Source organism: Crocodylus siamensis, chromosome 5 (genome assembly GCF_052110815.1).
Source record: "Crocodylus siamensis isolate JL-2025a chromosome 5, ASM5211081v1, whole genome shotgun sequence".
Lineage (NCBI taxonomy): Eukaryota > Metazoa > Chordata > Crocodylia > Crocodylidae > Crocodylus > Crocodylus siamensis.
The window spans coordinates 54,112,266-54,135,338 of NC_143399.1; the positions used below are offsets into that span (position 1 = coordinate 54,112,266).

Here is a 23,073-nt window from a genome sequence, read left to right on the forward strand (position 1 = left end):
GGACCTGGCGTAGGAGGGTGGAGTGGGTCAGGGAAGTGGGCCAGGGAAGCTCCATGCTGCTGCTGACTGCCCAGCACCAGTTGGCGGGGGGGGTACAACTCCATACTGCCATCACTGCGGCATTTCACTTGGGTGGCCATGGCAGCACAGTTGGCATGGGGCTCCTAGCAATGGCAGAATCAAGTTGGGCCCTCCCACTGCTACCAGGCAGGCTGGGGGCACCTCACCTTAGCAGCCATGGTGGCGCAACGTTCCCTCCCATGCCAGGTCCTACTCACTGGGCCATGGAGGCAGCTCCTGCCCGGTACCGGTCTGGCCAGCCTGCAGCCCCATGCCCTGCTATGGGCACAGAAGTCTGGGGAGGCCCATGCCACCACGTGTGTTGCCTATGCCCACACTGCCCTGTCCCAAACAATGGGGGCTGGGACTTGTGGGCAGCAAGTCAGAAGCGAGGGGCACCAGCAGAGCTGGGGGAGGGAGATACCATGGATCAGGAGTGAAGGACATCAGCAGGACCAGGGGGCTGCAGGTTGGGAGTAAGGGGCACCAGCAGGTGGGGGAAGGATGGGGAACTGTGGGTCAGGAGTGAGGGGCACCAGCAGGGCCAGGGGGCTGCAGGTCAGGAGTGAGGCATCAGCAGGGCTGGAGGGGGGTGGGGAGGCTGCGGGTTGGGAGTGAGGTGCAATGGCAGGGCACCAGCATATCAGGGCTGCTCAGCACCACAAAGCAGGGGGGCTGGGGGAGGACAGCCACAGCTGGACCCGCATCCTGGTGAATGGAGGCATGGGGAGCACTGATGAAAATCAAATGCCAAAATATACAGGTATTTAGAATGTATTTTATTATAACAATTGAGGCACCGGTAGGCTTTTAAACTGCTTTAAAATTGTAAACATATCAATAAAACATTGTGCTAAACTGATACATATACACACACACGCACTATACATAGACACACACACTACACACACTATACACACACTACACACACTATACACATATTAGTAGCGTTTCATTTTAATTGCGGAAAAACATGGATGGGGATGGGGGGCGTTAATCAGAGAATTTGGGGTTTTTAAACAGAGAAAACCAAGATCCCTAGTGATGAGTTGGGGGTTTGGCCTAGTTCTGTTCAACAATACCAGTCACTCATGGAGAAGAGTAGATACTGCAGCTGCCTCAAGGCTGAGCCACAGTCTGTCTGCTCCTATCAAAGTCCATTACAAAACTCCACTGACTATCCTTGGTGCAGGGTCAGGCTTCAGTTGCCAAGGTGGTGGTAAGGTCTTTTATACATTTCCCTACTAACATCTTCAGCTCACGGAGAGGGAAACTAATAGTTACTTGAAAACACAGGATTGGCATTGAACTAAGATTTGCTTTAACTCATCCAACAGTTAATGATTGTATGTGAACACCTGAAAGGAAGTCTTCGGTATTTTTGTATTCTTAGTGCGATCCTCAGGAATCTCATTTTTTTTCACTAAGGCATCAAAATAGAATACTAAGCTTTTTTGTATTAGTGGAAATCATAGAAGAGAAGAAAACTAGCAGAAAATATTTTATTTTTCTATTCATACACACATGCTTATTTTTGCTACTAAGCTAGTATTTTACATAAAGCAATTGATATGTGTGGGTGTTTTGCTTTGTTTTAACAAATCATACCCCACATTTTTCTTTTTTTTAAATTACCTGATATAAAGAAACCAGCAGTCAGACTTGCTTAACTGCCTGTATTCCCCTTAAGGTGCTGGCTGTTCCTCAAACAATGCTTTATTCGGTCCAGAAATGATTTACATTGATTTAATTATGCCTTGCCACTATTACTAATGCCTGATGTGTGGCTCTAAAGTTTTGCTGCTGCCTCTGGAAGTTAAAGGCAAACTGTGTAACTGAGACTTTTACACAAAAATGTCACGGAAAGTCTTCAAGGCCCTGAACCTTCCACATTTAAAAAAGCTTTACCTATACAAACAATTTCACTAAAGCTATGCATCAAGTTAATCATGGACATAAGTTTTTGCAGAATCAGACCTAAGTTTTTCTGTGATGACTACGACTGGTGAAAAGGCAGGATAAAATTCCCATAGACATGCTAACAATTTCACTGATTTACAAATTTCTAAGATCTTCAAGAACTTCTAATGACATATTTTGATAAGTGACAGTCTGGTCTCACCTTTCATCATTGTTACAAATAAAAATGTGTGTGTATAGTACTAATTTTTTTTTTAAAAAACCCACTGGACACAAGTTCTCTGGTTGCTAAGAAAACACAGTGTACACACACACACACACACACACACACACACTTCACTATCTACGAAGAGAAAAAAAGTGTGAAACTTCTCTGCTCTTGAAAAAAAGATGATGCAGAAGTACTGTGGTCACAATTTTAATTTTAATTTTTTTAATTTGCAACAACACCAGTGACAAAAAGGACACGTCAATCACTTTGTTAGACTAAGTCCCTAAAGTTCCGATTTCTCCCCTAGCATCTACTATCCCACCTTCTGCACAGGGCTCAATTTTTCCCCTAGTAACTCATGTAGAACATGCATATGGCCAAGTCCCACTAATTCAAAGAAACCATGGCATTCTCAAGAGTCATAAGAAGCTAAGTACAAGAAATTTGCAGAATCTGATTAAGGTTCTTCTCCGAATTATTCAGGTATTCAGCCAAACCTAGTCTTTGATATATACATTTTTAGCTTCCTTCAGTGACACTAGTCTTCCCCATGGTAACCAATGCTTTCTTCAGTCCAAATAAACCTTTCTCTAGACAAACAGTAGCAAAAGTATGAATCATTTATTACCCTCCTCCTCTACATTCCATTTTACTCATCTGAGAATGAACCATTTCACCAACTTTGTTCAAAGAAACCACTTCACCAATTTTATTCTAAGAAACCAATCAAAAAATTTAAAGTGGCCAGAGCAATTTCTCACTTTGAATATACTATGTGGGTTAAATCTAATTACAAATGAGACCACTGAACTGAGTGCTGAGGACAGACAATTTACTAAACATGTTGCCTAAAGATAAAGGGGTTACACTAACGTCACTACAAACTGAATACAAGTTTCCCTCACTTTATGCTGTAGATGTGATCCTGGAAAATGGCGCATAACTCAAATTTGCATAAAGGGAACCCACTTTACAGTGTAACAAATAGGGATACGTTCCAAGACCTCAAATGTACTGGACCCATTTCTATCATTTTTACAAGACAATTTTGGTGCTCACCAACAGCAGGCAGTACACACAAGCACAGGGTGGTGGTGAATGTTACCCTAATAGGGATGGAAACTACAGAAACATGTCACAAACAACGAGCAAGGAGCACAGATCCACACAGAAGACTGTATTTTGGTGCGCATCACTCCCACAATGCAAGGCACAAAGCAGCTGACTGTTGCACCACACCAATCACATAAGAATGAATTTACCTTGCATATAACTAATTTTTGGAATAAAGAGTCATCACATAAGAACAAATTTGCACATACAGAACCCGCATAAAGCGACTGAAGCCTGTATGGTCTTGTGTCTGAACTAACCCATGAGTACAAAGAGGTAGTTAGCCATGTTATTTGAAGTTAAGCAGAAGGCCGGGAAGGACAGCATAGACAAACTTGTTCAGAAAGGCATGAGCTTTTGTAGGCTACAGCCTACTTAGTTATTATATCTGATAAAGTAGGCTGTAGCCTATGAAAGCTCATGTCTCTCTGAATAAGGTAGTCTACAAGGTATCACCCTGCGCTGCCTAACAAGTAACTCATAGGGCTGCATCCTCCACTAATTAGTTATACCAGGCCACAGCTTGCAACCCAGAGGGTGCCACAAGCCATCATTTGCCAACTGCTACTTCAATGACAACGAACAGAGGCTGCACTGAAGAAAAGTAGCCCTCCAGGTAGGCTGCTGCAGCTGGCAGGAGCTGCCAGAGGTGATTAGCATGCAATTAGCAAAACACAGACCAGATCCAAGTATCAGAGCATCAGCACATACTTTGTAAAATGCAAACGGAATCAGACCTTTGCAGGCTGGATCCAGAGAGCATACCATAGGTTGCCACCCTCCGAGTTACACAAATGTAGATCTCTCTTCAAGCCAGTGGGGCTCTGTCAGTGTATACAGAGAGAGAGTTTGGTTCATATGATTTATATTGTGATACGGTATTTGAACAATTATGCATTGTTCAAATATCATTTATATTTACTTGGTGAGTTATTGAGATAGTGTACTATTATGTTATTTATAGTTTGTGAACTGTTGTGAGCATGGCTCTTGTCTTCTCAAAGATCTTGCTATCAAAATGTCAGAAATAATTTCAACTCCATGTATTGCTTAAATGCTAAGCACTTGATCAAATATCAACTGGAAACACTAGCATAGCAGGAAACTAGGTTAAGATTTTTCTATTGTGTTCTATGTTATTGGTTTTATAAAGACAAATGGCAAAATAGCTGCTAATTTGAAGCACGAGCGCAAGTCTTAAAGTCAGGCATTAAAGTATAAGTCCCTTCAGAGCCACTGTATAGCTATCATGGGAGAACTGTTGGTAAAGACTTTTTGAAGGTGAAGGGGTACAGAGCATGAACCCAACTGCTGGAGCTCAGCCAATATAGCTGCATGTGTTCCTGTGTCTAGGTTTATGTCTCACAAGATCACATACAGCAGATAACAGAGATTAAGCTCAAAACTCAAATCCATCCGGAACGTTTAAAAACTTTGGTCCCATAACTACAGCCATACTGCACAACTCCCATATAGCAGTCACTCAGTACTGAGTCCATTCACATGTTCTCATTTTCCTCACCCATGCACCCCCACCCCCACCCTCCGGATGCTTTACTCAAATCTTCTCTAACACATATTTCCTCTTTTTTTTTTTTTTTTTTTTTTTTACAAACTCAACCTCAGTTATAGTTTAGCACATTATTATACCAAGAGAAGGGCATCCTACTATTTCTTTGTTTAGCTCTTGCACAAGTATCAGGGGCTATGGGTTACTTTGATGTAATACAGCCTGTACTTTGCCACTGGGCCCTATGGTCTTTGCAGGGCCCTGCAAATTGGGAACAGAAACCCAGAATCTGAGTCAATAATCTTGCTTCCTAAAGCTTCATCATTTTGGATGTTTTGCATAAAAGATTAGCTATGGCACATAGACAGCAGTTACTAGTTATTACTTGCTAAGCCCGCGGCTGAAAAAAAATAAAAATAAAATAAAATCAGGAAAACAGAATTCAATGTCCACATCTACTGCTGTGGGACTTTAGGCTAGTCACTCTTGGATGACAGGTTTGGACCTAGAGGAAGAGCCATCTTTAAAAAAGGAAGAAAAGGAGGGCCTGAGTAATTACAGACCAGTTATCTTTAATACAGGGGAAGCTACTAAAGCAAATTATAAAAAAAAAAAAAATTAAAATTTGTAACTACACAAGGATGAGTTCACGATAACAAGGAGCCAATCTGATTTTGTTAATAAATTGCATCAGATCAGTTTATTTTTTCTGACAGGCAAATTGGTTTGGTGGATAAAGGGATTTGGTGGTATAGTATATTTGGACTTTAGTAAAGCTTTTTATAGTTCCACATAAATAAGACAATGAAGGGTGAGCTACATAGAATTACCATCGGGTGGATACATAATTGGTTGAATAATACCTAAAAAAGTGCAACTACTAATACATTAATATTTGATTAGAAGACACTCAAGCGGTTCTAAATCACTGGAAGTAAAATTCCACGGGGATTTGTTCCAGGCCCAGTACTGTTTAGCATTTTTACTAATGAGTTTAATGCAGGGATAGAAAATAGGTTATATTTGTAGATTTGCAAACATTTTGGAGGACAGGATCAAAATTCAAAGGGATTTACTAAATTGGAGAACAGGATTATAGACAACAAATAAAAATGCAAGCTGCTACAGACAGGGGAGAAAAGTCAAAGACAGAATAGGAAATCAACAGCCCAGAATGGGAGTAGCACTACTGAGAATGATCTTGGAGCTCTGGTGAACCCCAAACATCTCTGCAATGTGATGCGGTCACCAAAAAAGCAAGTTTGGGGCTCAACTGTACACAAGACACAGGACTAGTACCTTTCTTTTTACTGCTTATTTCTTACCTGAGTCCAGTTTTTGGCACTAGATTAAAGAAACTTGTAAAGAAACTAGAAATGGTCAAGAGATAAGGAACAAGATAACAAAAAGATTGAAAAGCGAATTTTATTAAGAAAGCTTGAAGGAACTAGGCATATTAAAGTTTGGAGAGGAGGAAAAGAAGAAAAAAAAAAAAGAAAAAAAAAAAAACAGATTAAGGGCACATGATACTCATTTTCAAATATTTGAAAGCCTGCCATAAAGAAAACGGAGAAACATTTTTCTCCCCTGCTAGAGAGGGAAAAACACGTGGCAATGGGTTTAAACAACGGAAAGCAGATTTAGAGCAACTATCAGGAAAAACCTCCTCATTGTAAGAACAGTAAGATAATGAAACAAGCTTTCTGGGTAAGTTGTGTGATCTCCTTCATTAAAATTTTTCAAGAAGGTGTTGGATGGGCATTTATCTGGACTGATTTAGGGTTTGCAAATCCTTAATCTGTGCAAAGAGGGGTTAAACTAAATGGCCCTTCCAATTCTGATTTTAATTCATCATTTTCCCTGCCTACAGAGATAATTATACTTTCCCTCCTTAAAACAAAGTTCAAGATCTATTGACTAACAGCTTATACTGACAGGGTTGGGGAGGTATCAAACTTTATACTAGCTTATAGCTAAGCCTACAAGCAAAAATAGATTCCTAGCTTAAAGCAAAAAAATTTAAGGCATAACTAATTACTGAAACACCACAATAGAGAAATTTAGAGAGAGAGAAAAGAACTCAGAAGAGTTCTGCCCCTCTTTTGTTAAATCCTATTGTATTTACAGACATACAGGAAATTGGAAACGGAAAAAAAAAAATGTACTATAGTTTAAACCAAGTGCCAGTCGGAATATTGCCCTATATTTTTTCCAAAAAGGCCAAATTTCCCACAATTAATTTATTTTTTTCTTCCATTCTCTAGAACAGGGGTGGTCAAAGTCCAGCCCATGGGCTGGATTGGGCCCACGGCAGACTCCATTTCCCAGCAGCCCCTATCCACATCACTGCAGCCAATTTCCATGGAGACCCCAGCAGTGGTGGGGGCCATGACAGTATGAGGCCAGGGTTTCCATGGAGACTGGCCCCAGCTGCGCTGGCAAGGGTGCACGTGGCTGGGAAGCTAGCTGCTCCGGTGTCAGGATTTTGCAGCAGTGATAATGTGGTCCAGGGCCGGAGCAGAACTGTGATCTGCTGCCCGCATGCCCTAGGTCTGGACCACATTGTCACCACTGCAGTATACTGGCCCCATGCTGTCATGGTTCCACCACTGCTGCTATACATGGAAATTGGCCACAGCAATCTGGGAAATGAGGTCCAGCCACTGGGCAGATCTGCCACTTTGCCCACCTCTGCTCTAGAATTCCTGCTTGCGAGTAAATGCAAATTGACTACTCCACTTTCTACAGCCGAATCCCACAAATGCCTATATCAAGCATTTGAAGTCTTTTTTCCAAATCTTTTCTCCTGAATATTTAAGGGGATATATAAGTTCCAATAAAGTAAATTCTTGATTTCTGCCCCACATCTTTCTGAGTAAGCTAGGCTCAAATTCAGCATCTAAATCTTTCACAAATGGAGCAGGGAGTTATTTACCTCTTAGAGGCATGCTGCATCTTGCAGGACTGCACCCTAAAGGATTAATTTTACCCCTTGTGAATATTATATCTTCATTAGTTATGCACTCAGCATTACACACAAAATGAATTACTAAAAAGAAATCCATTGCAGATGGAAACAACTAATAGTTTTAACGGCTGGAGGAAAACAAGAGTTACTAGAAGATGTGCTAATACAAAGGTTACAAAATGCAGCATTTGCATCACTTCATACCAGAGGTGTAGCACAGCAGCTCTGCACCCCGAGCAGTTGTAGCACACAGCACAGGCTGCTGCACTGCCAGTAGAGGTAACACAGCATAAGTGGCAGGGGAAAATATTATTTGGGGGGCAGGGCTGAGCCCTGCCTGACCCCCCTCCTTCCCTCCCGCAGGGCTGTTGAGGATCTGGTACGCACCAGTAGTGTATGCAGCAGTGGAAAAGCAGCTGCAAACCTTGCAGTGCTGGGCACTGCGGGACAGTGGCACCATGGTTCTGCTGCTGTCACTGGCCACTGTGAAACTTTTTTTGGAGGGGGGGGGGCTAGGCCCCATTAGCTCTGGCCTTCCATTGCCTATGCATCTAGTGGCTTGCTGTGTTACAACAGCAGCTATTTTTATACTCATCCTTCTCCTCTCTACTTGTATAGAACTGTTTTCTACAGTCGAGTGCTTTTTATTATCTCAGATAAAGGGCTTATACCACATTCCTTTTAAATCTATGGCATATTCTATTAAAACTCACTACTAAGAAGTTTTTCCTGATGTTCAACTTTCTTCTTAATTTCACCCCATTACTTTTAGTTATACTTCCTAATACCACCCTAACAATGCCTCCCCCTCTAGTATTAAAACCCATAAAAAAATATTACAAATGATGTTATACATACCCAGCCCCACTAAAGATCAGATAGGATATGTATATTGTTATAATCTATGCAGGCAAACCAATTCTCTAAACTATTACTGTCATTCTTCCCTAAGTTCCACCTAGTTTGTTGGCATTTTGCCACTGAGTGTCTCAGGTATATTCCATGAAAATCCTACAGAGAAGGATTATTACTTCCGGGTTTCTGTTATACTCCCTTTAACTGAAATGGGCTTTAGTTCATGCCCTTAGCACTCAAGATCTCTTGCAATATCTCAAGGAATTTACAGCTTCACCGAATGAAAAAAAAATTACAAGCACATCTGTAGTAAAACAACTCTATTTCTGTGCAGAAATAGCAAGAAAATCCTGTAAGGGATGGCAATTTCAGTAATGCCCCAACTTTCTCTCCATGGAAATCCTTGCTAGGATTTGGGCCACCCAGTCCACATGTTCTTCAGTACAGCATCCACACCAGTGAGTCCCCTCTGCTGGACGTCTCCTTCACCGACTTCAAGTAGTCTTCCTATCTCTCAGCAGACTCGTCTTTCACTTCATTCTTATCATTTCACCCTAAACTAATTTCCTCTGCTCGGGGAAGCAGACTACATCTGGCACAGGTGAGGCTAAACCCTAGTCTTCTTTAAGAGCCAGGTCACCCTGTGACAAATGACAAATTATCAGTAGTGTAACAGGGGGTGGGCAAGAGGGACACCAACCCCCAAACTACCAAATCATTCCCTACCCCCTCTAAGTGTGCATCTTGGCAGCAAAAGCAGCCCCAGTGTTGCTCTTTTCACAGCAGCTGGCCACCACATTGCCAGTCACCACGTTGCTTTATGAGCAAGAACCAGGGTGAGCAAAGTAGCAAGAGCAGCACACTATTTTTGGTAAAACTCCTGCAACCCCCTGCTCTCAGAACTCATGCGTGCCCTGGCTGTTATACCACTGCCAACGATGATCCATTTTTAATGGAAACCTGACATTTACTTCAACTGTTCAAAAATCTCCACCCTGTATATGTTTCTTAGGTCACAGAGATTTCTTGAGTGTTAAAAGGCCCTAGAAATTTTATTTCCATATGCACCTTAAACGTTTGAGACTCTCGCTCCCTTATCAAGACTTTGCTATGGTGATTACCTTCCCTTCTGACTTCAAGTATAGCTTCAACGGTTTGGGATCCATCTGTCCAAAAGCTCGTCCCTGAAAAGATAATATAAACTGAGATACCTCAGTTTACCGTCCCCAGATTCAAAGCACTGGGACTGGTAGCAGAGTATTCTTAAAGGGCTGCATGCTTGTTTCCAGAATTCATTTACCCAGCTGGTGTGACAAGACTCAAATTTATTCACACTCAGGGAAAAATACATTGCCTAATTTGTTCTCACAGATCAGCCAGAAGAAGAGGTAAGGCTGGGTGCTGTTTTGTCTGAGGCTGAGGGGTGGGTATGCATGTGTGTGTAATAGGTATACACATAACCCTTGTTCCCTTCTCACCTATCAGTTTCTCTCCATGCTATCCCATTCATCTGAAACCCTGAGCCAGTCTATTATTTCTCTTCCTCTAGACTGTCCCTAAAATGCTTTGCTTTCTGAAGGTGTAGGTTGTCAGCCTGATGAAAGGCGTTTGTGCCTGAGAGCTTACCAGGAAGAATGTTTCCAACTATTTGAGTTGGTCTAATAAAAGAGAGCGGATTTACCCAAAGAAGCTTGTCTGCCTATTTCCTTTCCAAAAGTTTTTATACCTTTTTCTCCTTAATACACACTAGGAAGAAAAACAAACTAACATTTGGGGAAGCTGCAAGAGGCATGTACTTGTAACCAAAGTAACCACATGATCTTATTGCTAACATCCCCTTTACCCAGCATCTCATTTCCATTTGTTAGACTATGTGTTACCTTAGATCTCTACCTTGCAGTAAAATACTATAAAATTTTACTGTTTGAACATTATTTTGGACAAATTAGTTGATGTTACAATGACCATTCCCTAGAAGTCAGTATCCATCAGGGAAAACTGCATTTAGCATTACCGTACGTGGTAGGGACTAAACCCTGTTGGGAACACATTTTAAATCAAACTTAGTGACATAAATTGAACCTAATCTGTCCTTGTCTACATCGTTGTAGATTTAGGTTGTGGTAAGCACTAAGTTCCAAATAGTGGTCAAACATAAGATTCTGCAGTGTAAACAAGACCTTAGTGTAGAGCCCAAAAATCTTGATTTATTCCTTACTGAAGCAAACAGAAATTCACCTTAAGAAGAACGTAGTAAAAAAAAAAAAAAAAACCCACAGAACCTCAGGATTTTGCTCTTCATATACAAATATATTGATCTTCTGCACGGCACTTATGTGCCTAGTACAATTGAAGTCACATGCATATGGGAATATGGGATTGGGCCTATACTGTTATTTAGAAATTCACATACTGTGTCTTATAGTTGTATTGACAAAAAGCAGATGTGTCCCTTTCCATCTCGCTGTGTTATTTATGAAGGCCTGACTTAAGCCATTCTGAGAAAAAAAAAAAATCATCTGGTTTCTACAACTAAAGCAAAATTGTTTATATTTGAAGGGAAAGCAATATATACTGATTCATCCTCCTCCCCTATTGAAAGAGGAACGCATCACATCCTCTACTGTTTCTTGAAAAGAGGATAAGCCAAAGTCTCCCAGAAGACTACCACTAGTAAACAAGGTCTGAATCTCTCTGTGGTTGCATGCAGTGCAACATGCTGCAGGACTGGGTCCTAAATATATAGGTCTGAGTAAGTGAAAATACCCTCTTCCTCCTTTTCCCACGGAAGTGATAGTGTTCAATGCTTTCTTCACTTGACTAATCATTAACCATCCACTTAAAAAGAAAAAAAAAAAATCAAAGGAGGGGGGGAAAAAGTCAAATCAAGAGTTTGGAGCAGGAATTATTAGTTACATAAAGATCCTTCCAACAGATAATGAGACTGAAAAATGAATGAAGGCCCCATACTTTCTAAACAAACATTTACTGTTTAACTGTGTGGCAGGGGATTTTTCCATTTTGTTCATGGGCAAGAGTGCCAAGAGCAGTATTTTTCAAGTTTTTACTTTCATGCCTCTAGAGGACTAGTAAAAATTGGACTCTTCATATCTGACTTTCTGCAGGAAAATTGTCTTTTCGGGGACCAGCACCTCCCATCAACAGGCCTGAAGGACCAGAACTCCGAGACAGCAGCTTGAAATTGAAAATGACGTTGGTGCAGATCTGCCTGCACCATATGAAAAGCTAGAGGAGAAGCCTTTATAGTGCTCTCAGGGGCTGACTCTACCCTTCACAGATTTGCAGAAGTAACGGTGCAACAAAAGCAGCTGCTTCCCAGTCTTCTTCGACTAAGCAGAAGATCCACAGTTGGGTCCATTATTCTCCATGATGGATTTATTCACCAAGAACCATTCTGAGCAGAGGAGCCTCCTGAAGACCCTAAAGCAGTGGTGCTTCTTCATGCTTACTCCACAGATGTCATGCCCCAAACCGATTGCCAGCATGAATGCCCACTAAGGGAGGGGGCACCCCCAACATTTCACACTGGCAGAGCTCTCTCAGGGTGAGCCAGCAGCACCTATAGAGCAAGGGGAAGCACTGCAAAAACGCCTCGTCTATGGCCCATGGGGGGATTTGTTTCCCCGCCACAAGTCTCCAGATTTTAAAAAAGTTGGCCATGCAGAGCTCGCAGGAGCTGCTAGGGAGTGAGGGGGGCCAGAGACCCAGATGGACAGACAGAACATTTAAGAAGGAGGCTCACGCATTAGGGGTTATAAATCAATAGATCTGCATCTCTCTGTATAGATAGATAATCTCTCTAAATACAGAGAGAGATATATTTAGAGAGTTTATTTATTTATCTATATAGATCGAGAGAGAGCCGCACAGATAGATAATCTCTCCAAATATATAGAGGTCTATATAGATAGAGAGAGATATTATTTATATATCTATCTATCTATATAGACCTCTCTATCTATGTAGAGAGATTGTTTATGTGAGAGATATCTATACAGAGAGATAATCGAGAGACGGAGAGAGTGTCCCGGCTAGGTTTCCACACCTCGTGCCCCGAGGCAAGTCTGAAGCGCCCCGTCAAGAAGCCGCAGCCGGGCTCAGACCCCCGCAGCCCCGGGCGCGGCACCCACCTCGGATGTAGGTGCACTTGCTCTCGTCCAGCGGGCTGGAGGCGGACCCGCCCATGCTGCCGCCTGCGCTCCTCTCCGCCGGGCAAGGGCAAGGGAGCTCCGCGCCTCGCCTCAGCAAAGCCGCCCACGCCCCGGGGCTTCCTCCGCGCCGCCCCCGGCGTCTCCTTCCCTGCTCGGCGCTTGGGACGGGCCCGGCGCTGCTCGCCTACTGCCTCGCGCCTCCGCCCGGCCCCGCTTTTGCTCCGCTGGCCCCTCCCTCTGCCCTCGCAGCCGCGCCAGGCTCCCGGGCGGAGCTGGTCGGAAGTGGCCCTGGCCCCGGCCCCCGGCCCGGCGCCCGCAGCTGAGCGCGGCGCGCGGGCCCCGAGGGCAGAGCTGCGGCTCCGAGCCAGCCGCCAGGGGCGAGGCAGAGAGAAGCGAGGTGTGAGGAGACAGGCTGGTCAAGTGGGCCAGCCCCTGCCCGGAGGAGCCCCCGCGCGAGGAAACCGGCGCTGTCGTATCGTCCGCATGTTAGCGTGTGAACTGCAGGGCCGCTGGCCTCACAGGAGTAGAGACCTGCATAGGACGCCGCGTCTTCCTTTCTGCAGGAAACGGCCCAACGCTTCCAGTTTCACGCCTCCCTGACCGGGACACCGAGGAAACAGCTTGAACTTGAAAGCGGTGTTGGTCCAGATCTGCCTGCACCACGTGAAGAGCTAAAGGGGAGAAGAAGCCTTTGCCTCCTGTGCAAAAAGGCCCGAGAGCCACTGGGCTACACGCTACGAAAGGCCGCTGTTTTAGGCTGAGTGGTCATCACAAGACCCCAGAGGAAGACGGGTGTTTTGTAGCATCTAGGCGCAGCAGGCTGCACGTGCGACTCCAACTTTCCTCCAGTATCCCCTCATTTTGGCCGCCTACAGTTGTTTTAATACGGATCCTCCAGCTGCATGTGATTGCCCAAGCCGTTTCCCTCCATTTGCCAATTTTTTTTCCCCCACCGGCTCTTTTCATGGAAGGGGAATTACCAGCGGGCCAGGCGGGGTGATGCTTGTTACTTTTCATGTGGAGCCGATGAGCCATTTCTGCTGAGTTAACTGCGTTTTCTCAGTAGTCGAAAATTGCATATTGGGGAGTTTGAATGCATTTGTTTCCATTTCCTTTTTGTGATTATGCACTACCAAGGTAGTCTTAGCAAATGAAGCCTGCTTTCATTTGCTGGCATCATGCATGTGGCTTCCTGGAGAACACATTATTTTGCACCTTTGTCAATCACAAGCAAGTTAAAAAATTTTGAGAGCCAAGCTGACAGCTTTTTTTAACTAGGAATCGCCTGGCTACAATTTGTAATAACCAGGATGATATAGTGGATGTTCTTATGTAACAATAACTTGGTTATTGTGCTAAACAGCCTCATTGGTAAACTGACAAAGAGCTCATTTAAGGCATATTAGTATTGAGGTGTCTTTCCTTGCTGTATGCCAGTCAGGCTGAAATTAAATGGGACAATTATTTAACTGTTCTAATGAGACTGGATGAAGGAAAGCCTCTATAAAAAACAGGCTTTCATAAGCATTTGGCTATCTTAGTTGGGAGTCAAGTAATCAACAGCACTCCTAGAGGTGTAATATAAATAGGGACCTGTCATCAAACTGCACTTGTTGAACTGGGTCCACCAGGTTTTAACTTGCTGACAATGTGGTGGGTGCTGTGGTTTGATAATTGCACATCCACTGAGCTGTCTGAGTAGAAAACAAACAAACTGCATTGTGCACCGTCTTGCAACTTTAAAGGTGTTGCATGTAGCATAAGTCAGCGTAGAGTTTAGCCTGAATTTAGTGTTGTCTGTCCTTTATTTCTCTCAGAAGGTTTTAATGGCAGCTACTAGTCACGTGGCAGTAGTCTAAAAGACATCTGTTGAAGAGAGAAACTGGAAATTTTAGGAACCATGTTATACGGAGCTCAACTCCTGTTCTAACATTCAGAAGATGAAAGCATGTCGGATCCCAGATGCTTTTTCATCACAGTGGGAGGCAGTGCATGTGCAGAGTGTGAGACCTCCCATTACATACACCTACAACAGTGGTTCTCAGCTTTTGTACATTTAAAGCACTCCTCAATAGACTCAAGGCACCCTTTGATAGACTTACAGCACCCCACAGAAAATGCCATGTCTTAGTTTGCATTATTTTTTTTTTGCCCGCAGAAACATAATGGAGCAATTCTGTTGCAAAGAACTCAGAAAGAACACAGTAGATCAGGGATCCTATCTGAAATCTTTGTTTATCTTGTGATAAACACCTATGCCTGGCACCATGTGGCACCCTTGAAAAGATCTCAAGGCACCAAGGGTGCCACAGCCTTCTGACTGAGAATCACTGACCTAGGGTGAAAACCAAAGGATCAGCATTTTAAAAAAGACTGGTAATTCTTTACACTTCAGCTTTACCTTCAATCCAAGGAACTCAAAGTACTTCACAAATATGAACTAATTCCATATCATAGTATTCCTTTAAAGTAGGGTGGGATTATTTTTTCCGGTAGAGAATCTTAGATCTTGAGCATCTTGCCTGAGAACACAAAAGAAGTATGTGGTAGGGTCAGGAGCAGAACCTAGATAATCCAATTTTTGTAGTGCTTTAATCATAAAACCATCCTCTAGCACAGTGGTTTTCAACCTTTTTGGAGTCAAGGCCCCCCTTACTCCCAACCTGCAGCCCGAGCCCTGCTGGTGCCCCTCACTCCTGACTCACAGCCCCCTGAAGCTGCTAGTAACCTTCACTCCCAACCAACAGTCCCCCAGCCCTGCTAGTACCCCTCACTCCTGACCCACTGCCTCCCCACATGTCCCCTCCCCCCCGATTTCTGTGCCCACCGTGGTCATAGGGCTGCAGCCTGGCTGACCCAGGCAGCAGCCACCTCCACTCCCTTCAGGCTGCCTGCACTGCCCTCTCCCCACCACCCTTCTGGGGTAGAATCATGGCCTGAGGAGAGCAGTGGCAGCAGCTGGGCTGTGGCAGTGGGGTAGAGCTGCAGCCTGGCACGCAAACAGCTGGTGGTGGGAGGATGTGATGCAGCACTCCCCCCCCACCTGTTACTCCGCACACTGCTTTTAGCGTGACTGACGTGAGAGTCCTGGCAGTGGCAGTAGCAAGTCTCACTGCTCAGCTCTGCCCTCCTGTGTTGGGTCCCACCTGCTGGAATGTAGAGGCAGCTTCTGCCTGTGCTGGCCAGGCTAGGCTGGCCCACTTTTGACTCATGACCCATGGGTTGAAAAACACTGCTCTAGCACAAGAAAGCTTCTAGTCTTGATTTTCATTTTATATAAAATGTAGTAATAGGCTGTAGCTGTTTCTGACAAATAATTAAACCCAAATAAAACAAAAATAGCCACAAGAGGCAAAAAGCAACATGAAAATGAATCCTGCTTTGGCTCCTACAAAACCCTAATCTGATCACAATAAGTCCACTCCCCCCAAACTTCATCCTGTATTAAACACCTGTAGTTTGACCTGAATTCAAGTCACAGGCCCCTCCTGAAGAACAACTCCTCCCACAAATCCCTCCAGTATAACAAGATCCAGTACGAACAGTCCTGCTGACTTCAACTATAGCAGTATCACACTAAAGGAACAAGGCAGTCTCTCAAATAAGCTTTTGCCAAGCCATCCAAGGTCAAAAGCAACATCTTAAATTCCACTCTGCCAATAGGGAGCAAGTGCAGTTGACAGGTATAGTGATACCATCTGCTCCAGCAAAATGCACTGCTTATCTAACGCACTGCCATATTTTGCATCAGCTTCAAAGTCTATCCAAGATGTAACTGCATGCCACGTGAATTGTAGTAGTATGAACCTGAACAGGCAAAATGGATGGCAAGATGATCATACCACTGCAATGAGGATTACTGCTGGTACATGATTAGCTAATGGCCGCTGAAAGTTTCACAAGTTGTGAACATGACTGACAAACTGCAGATATGCAGCCTGAGGGGTTGACATAATTTTTGCCACATCCTCTGGCTGCTTCCTTTCCCTACCAACATTGTTCTTCCACACTAAGCCAAAGCCAGCTTCCTCTTAATCATCACATAGTTGCTGCTAGTATCCTCACTCTTGTTTGGATGAAATGGAAAGATTCATGCAGCTCTTTCTCTCTAAATATCTCAGTTGCCTTGTAAGTACTAATCACTATCAGAAAGGACACTATGCAGTGCAGAGCCAAACTCTCTTGTCCAGTCCTGGTTGCAGCATGCATTTCCTGGCTGTAAAGCCAGGACCCACATGGCGCAGCACGGGACTGGTGCAGCCCTTCCCCGCAGAACATGGTTTGGGCTGCATGGCCGCACGGCATGGAGCCAGCCTGGCCCTGTGGCACACTAGAGTGCCAGGAGCTGTGGGAAGTCTCGTATCAAGCTGGGCTAGCTCCATGCCCCCATATGGTGCTCCTGGCACTCTAGCTGGGAGCGGCACATGGAGGCACAGAGCCAGAGTCCTGTGAGCCCCACAGAGTGGGGCCAGCGGTCCACCCCCACTCCCCAGTGTCCTGTTCTTGCTTGATTTTCCACTCTTGGATGGAGGGAGGGGTGGGGAACAGTCAAAGGGTCACCAGGGCAGAAGCATCTGCTAGGCAGGTGGTGGGGATGGGGCAGGGCAGGTTGGGGTGGGGTTAGTTGCAACCAGAGCCTGAGTTGCTTGGTGCCACGGCCAGCAGCTCCTGCAGCTGGGGCCTTGTCAGGTAATAATTGTCTACATTTTAGAGGAGCCTGTGAGCTGGATAAAATGGCTTGGCAGGCCAGATCCAGCGTATGGGCTGGATTTTGCCCATCCCTGTCCTACAGGATCTCTGCAAGAGAAAGCAGCTAATTCAAGGCAACTCCATCTATTCCTGCTCATATCTACAGACATTTCAACAGCACCTCATTATCAAAAGCACCAGAAATAGCTGGGAGAGCTAATAATCACCCTGGACATCTGATCATAATCTATTACTTCTGGAAATCATTAATCAGTGCAGTCCCTTCAAAACCACATCACAGAAAGAAAAGCTAGGAAGATGTACTGGAAGATAAAAGAATCTTCTTCCATCCAAAGGAAGAGACTGAGCAAATAAAACATTAAGTACTTAGATCCTAAGGAGCTGGGAAGCATGTTAGAAGAGACATTGAAGGGACTAGGAAAAGTCAGGTAATATAGTCTGAAGAGTGGATGTTGTTTTAGCTAAAGGGTCAGAAACTCAAGTTGCAACAGAAATAATCTTGAGAGAAGAGAAAGTTCCTGCTGCTTTCTTCACAGGACTTCATAGGGTTAGTGTTCTCCTCTGATTAAGCTATTATAGCCCAGGGAGTGAAGCTGTGGCTCAGAGACACAGAGTGAAGGATGATTATATTCTTCAGACGGGAGAAGAGTAAAGACTTTGTATGAAGACAGAGAGAAAAAATGTATCAATATTACCTTAGAAGTAATAGCAGTTTGGTCTAGCAAGAAGGTTCAGCAACTCCACAAAAAGAAAATTTGAAGTAGAGTTACATCTCTATAGGCATGTCTACACATCGCCCTACGGTGACATAGTGACAGGTTATGTCACCATATAGAGCACTATGGTGACATAGCGATCACGTGTGTGTACATGTAATCTCCAGCTACATCACCATAGCAGTGTGCTTCCCAGGTACAGCGCGCCACTATGGTGACGTAGCAGCAAAATCTACTATGTACTAAAGCCCAGCGCTATACCGACATCACAATACAGCAACTTGTAGACATGTCCCATGTGTCCTGGTAGTGAAATTGTAATGTAAACTGAAATACTTGAATTTAGAGTCCCAATGGCAAGAAGAATCAGAGCTCTTGACAGAGATAATATCTTTTATTAGACCAATTATAGATGTGTGAAAATAAATTATTTGCAAGCTTTCAGGCACACACACACTTCTTCAGGCATAGGAGAATGCGAAGATTGTAACATTTCTGCTGATTGGTAATAAAATTTATATTTTACAGGAGAGCTGAAGGTGTTGTAAGATCTCCCGGTTGGAAAAGGTCATTTTGTGCAAATTAGGCTCAGATAAAAGTTAGAGCAGTCTATTTACCCAAAGGCTGTATTCTTCAGTGATTCTATGTAAAAAAAGCAGATGATATATCGTATCAAAAGATAATGTAAAATGAAAAAGGGATCATCAAAAGGAAAGAAAACTTTCTCTGTCTTGCATGTTCTTATATTCCTTCCAGTATATGATTTTCCTCAGTATTCAAATTACTAATTTTGAAAGCTCACTAAATACCAAATTATTGTAAGTATTACTTTTCTTTTTTTTCCTATTTGGTTACAAGAACAGCACAGCTGAAGCTGGCCCATTACTAAGTGACTTTTCTAATCTGTTCAGCATTTGTGAAGGGAATTTACCAGTAAAAATGCATTATTTATAAGTTCATTAGTTCATATTTAATGGATGAACAGCACTCACTCTTGTGTATAAATTGGTCTATCTAGCTATTGGCATTGTTACAACATTTTCAATAATGACAACTCTCATTTTCTAAAAATCATGAGCTCACCCTGAAAAATCATATGATTGGATTAAAAATCAGGACATTAACAGGGTTGAGGTTATTTTTCTTGTATTTTTTAATTCTTTCTGGCTTATGTTACTCACACTTTGCCCAACAAGTGAGAGCTAAAAAGTAAACTTTTTTTTGTTTTAAATGAAAGCTGAGATTTTCGGATAATATGATTTCAGCAGCTAGAGCTTAAAGAAAAATGCTAAGTCTTTTGAAACTCGTGATAAAATCATGAGGTGGTAATGCTGTACTTTGATACCAGCTCAAAGGAATTGCAAAATGTCCCTAATCTTAATGTACAGTGGCATAGTGTAGGGTGTTGCCATACTGACAGGTAAAGTACTAGGATGCTGCTTGGATAAAAATACTCACCTTTTCAAGATTCAAGAGTACTGTCTATCACGAAATTGTGCAAGGAGGACAGGCTCTCACCTAGATAAATAATACACATGAGGCGACATGATGCCTCTCCTTTCCTTCCTACCTATAATTGGAGCCCCACAACAGTGACTATATATTTAATCTATAGGATCCTTAAGGAACTTGTTTGATGTGTATGGGTAAGATTTTCAAAAGCATCAAAATCCCTGGGATTTGCAATGAGGCTAAGGCTCATAATTCATTCAAGGTTAAAAAAAATTGTAAATGTATGTTGAGCATTATGTGTCTATGTGTTTTTTGGGTAGGAGGGGAGTTGTTTTAAAAACATAAATTTCCTGCAGCCAAAAGCAAAACCAGCTGGTACATATACAGTGTTGCCAACTCTCAGGATATTAGGTGATTTTTAAGACTTTGGCTCCTGAAGCAAAGCAATGTGACCAGAATGCACCCGAATGGTTCAGACAGCAAGGACAAAGAATCCATCTTCTAATACACTTTTATTTTTAATCCCTTTTTAAAATACCAGTCTTATGATTCTGTATGGCCTTACTCAGTTTTTAAAAACTTGCAGTTAGCAACACTGCACTCAAAGCAGAGGGGAAGAGTAAAGATACAGCAATTAAAACATACATGTAGAAAGTAAACTATGGCAATGTGACACTGAACTGTGAGTATCTGGGGAAGGAATGGAGTATCTGAGCAGGATGGGGAGGTGCAGAGTACTGAAGGTCCAGTTCTCTACTGTCATGTAGTCAAATAAATCTTAGCAAAGTGGGAAACTTTCACAGTAACTGCAAGGGGCTGTAGCTGGAGGTGGTGCATCAACAGCCCCATAACTGGGCATAGGCATTGGCACTCAGGAATGCACTAGAACCTCTACAGCCATATAGGGTGCATCCAGGGCCACCCAGAGGGTTTATGGGGCCTGGGGCAGGTGTGATGTTGGGGGCTCCACCACTGCCACCTACAAGGGACCATGTATATGTATGCAAAGCTGGGGGACAACGCATGAGAATTCTTGCGCACACACATCACGTGAGAAATCTCATGCTCCTTCCCTTGCCCTGGGAAGTGGGAAGAAGCGGGCTTTCCTTGCTTGTTCCCACAGCAAGGAGGGCTAAGCAGAGAGAATTTACACTGGAGACAGGTGACTAAAGCAAAATGACATTAACAATTTGCAAGTGAAACATTTATTAAACTTATACTACAAAGTTAGGAACTTAAGAACAAAATGAGAACAGGAAAGTTTAAGTAAAGTATTTCTGTCTCACCTTCCTGAATGCAAAGTCGTCAATTATACCATCATAATTTATTTGCTTTGCAAATGCGTTCTCCACTGAAAGGATGATCAATTGGTTCAGGCTATCCTCCCCAACCGCTGACCACCACAGGTAGTTCTTAAGAATCTTAAGCTTACTAAAAGTGTGTTCCCCGGATGCAACAGAGATTGGCAAAGACAATGAGCATTCTCAAGCAATGGCATATTTGAGGGAACACAGATTCTACCTTTGCCATAAATCTGGTTGAGAAGCCCAAGAGCAGTGTCCCTAGCTCCTCCAAAGGTGCACAAATTTGAGTCTTTCCTGATTTTGTAAAACAGGCAAAGTTCTTCTTGCAACTCATCCTTGTTCACATCTCGTGGGTATGTGGTGGATAAGGACTCTGCAAGCTTCGCAGTTACTGCATTCTCTGCAATGGCTGGTGCGTCAAGTATGAGTGAGAACAAGTTTGAGAATTTCCCCGTGTTCTCAGCTAGGCTTCAGAGATCTGAGAGGAGCATATCCATGGCTGTGATGAAGACTTCAACCCTGAATATATCTTCAGGGGAAGAGATTGTGTGTTCTGAATTGGGTGGCTCATTGTGGAAATGCTTCATCCTTTGGATTCTTCTGTGTGTTCTCTTAAATTCAGTGGTGATACCTAGTCCCCTCAGTGATGACCTTAGCTGCTGTGAGAAGACTTGGTCAGGAATCATTCAACCATTGAATTTCTTGCACAATCTTGACATATTGCACCCCTTCTTCCTTGGTAAGCCTGGATCCTTGGACAAGCTTTCTTCGGCTATTGATGTACCATCTTGTACCACACTGTAGTCAGAAGGATGAACTCCAAGGATTGCATCCACTCAATGAGACCTGAAACATCAGCCTGGGTTTCTGCTGTCAAGTCCAATTCTTCCTCAGTTTTGAAGAGAGAATCCAGCACCTGTTTAGGATTTTTCACGAGGGGGTGAACAGCATTGATTATTGAGCTCCATCTAGTTGTTGACACAGAGTGAAAAGAGGGTCCTGCAGTTTCCTGAAGAAGTTTCCATTTCGCAGGACTGCGTGAAAATACAGAGTACGTACATTTCCAAAATATGTTTTCACTTCAGAGCTCTTCTTCATGGCATGGGTATCACATAAGTTCAGAGAGTGTGCACTGTAGGGTGAAAACAATGCCTGAGGATTTTCATCCTGTATCCTAGTTTTCACACCCTGGTATTTCCTAGACATATTTGAAGCACTGTCGTACCCTTGGCATCTACAGTTCTGCAACTCTACCTTACACTCTGTCAGTACTTTATCTGCTCCACAATGTCTACTCCTCTCTTTTTATTGCAGTCCACCATTTTCAGAAATCATTCCTGCACATCCCATTTTCCATCTTTTTCATGTGCGTATCTCATGATAAATGCCAACTGCTCAGTATGCAAAACATCAAGCATCCCCTCTAGGATGATTCCATAGTAGTGAGCATTTCTCACCTCCTCAAGAATCGTATTTAGTACTTGCTTGGAGCACACCTCCAAATACTCATTCTGACTACACCAGGACATGTAGTGTGCTTGCATTCTCTCCACAGCCATTCAATGCTCCATAACAGGTTCAAGGTGGAAGTTCAGATCTTGACTGAATTTACTGATGAACTGTGCAGGAGAAAGGAACAACCTGCAGTCATCATGCTCTAGGATAGAATGTGATCCTTGGAATGGCAAATTTTGCTCTGCCAGAAACAGGGTAATGTCAGCCAGACCTCACAACACTTTATGCCATTTTTCATTCTCTGAATGTATGTCCTTTTCAAGAACATTATCAATGGCTCTTTTTCACTAGGAGCATTTGCAAGATCTTTTCACTGTAAATAATGTTGAAAATGACCAGAGTTTCCTTGTGACTCTTCACTTTGTCATAGTTTTCTCTAGTTATTGTTCACACCCTCATGGCAGAATCTGGAATGGTACAGGAGTTGATATTTGTTCTGATCTTGGAAGAGACAGCATGGAAAGCAGAATAAGCCAGCTGCCTTGTGGCTCCAAATGAGTCAGTCCCTTTTCACATGCTCGTCATTGGACAGAGTCTTGCAGAAAACCCATGTAGGGAATGACCGTT

The 23,073-nt window shown here is 43.3% G+C and overlaps 1 protein-coding gene across 1 annotated transcript in view; it reads right to left on the minus strand.

Annotated features, from left to right (window-relative positions):
* The window catches only part of NIBAN1 (niban apoptosis regulator 1), a 126,710-nt gene extending 109,356 nt beyond the window's left edge, over nucleotides 1-17,354 (minus strand). Inside the window, exon 1 of the mRNA XM_090048549.1 lies at nucleotides 12,789-17,354. Within this exon, the coding sequence (XP_089904675.1) occupies nucleotides 12,789-12,843 (55 nt within the window). The 5' untranslated portion in view covers nucleotides 12,844-17,354. The remainder of the gene's footprint in view (nucleotides 1-12,788) is intronic.
* Nucleotides 17,355-23,073: the final 5,719 nt, after the last annotated feature.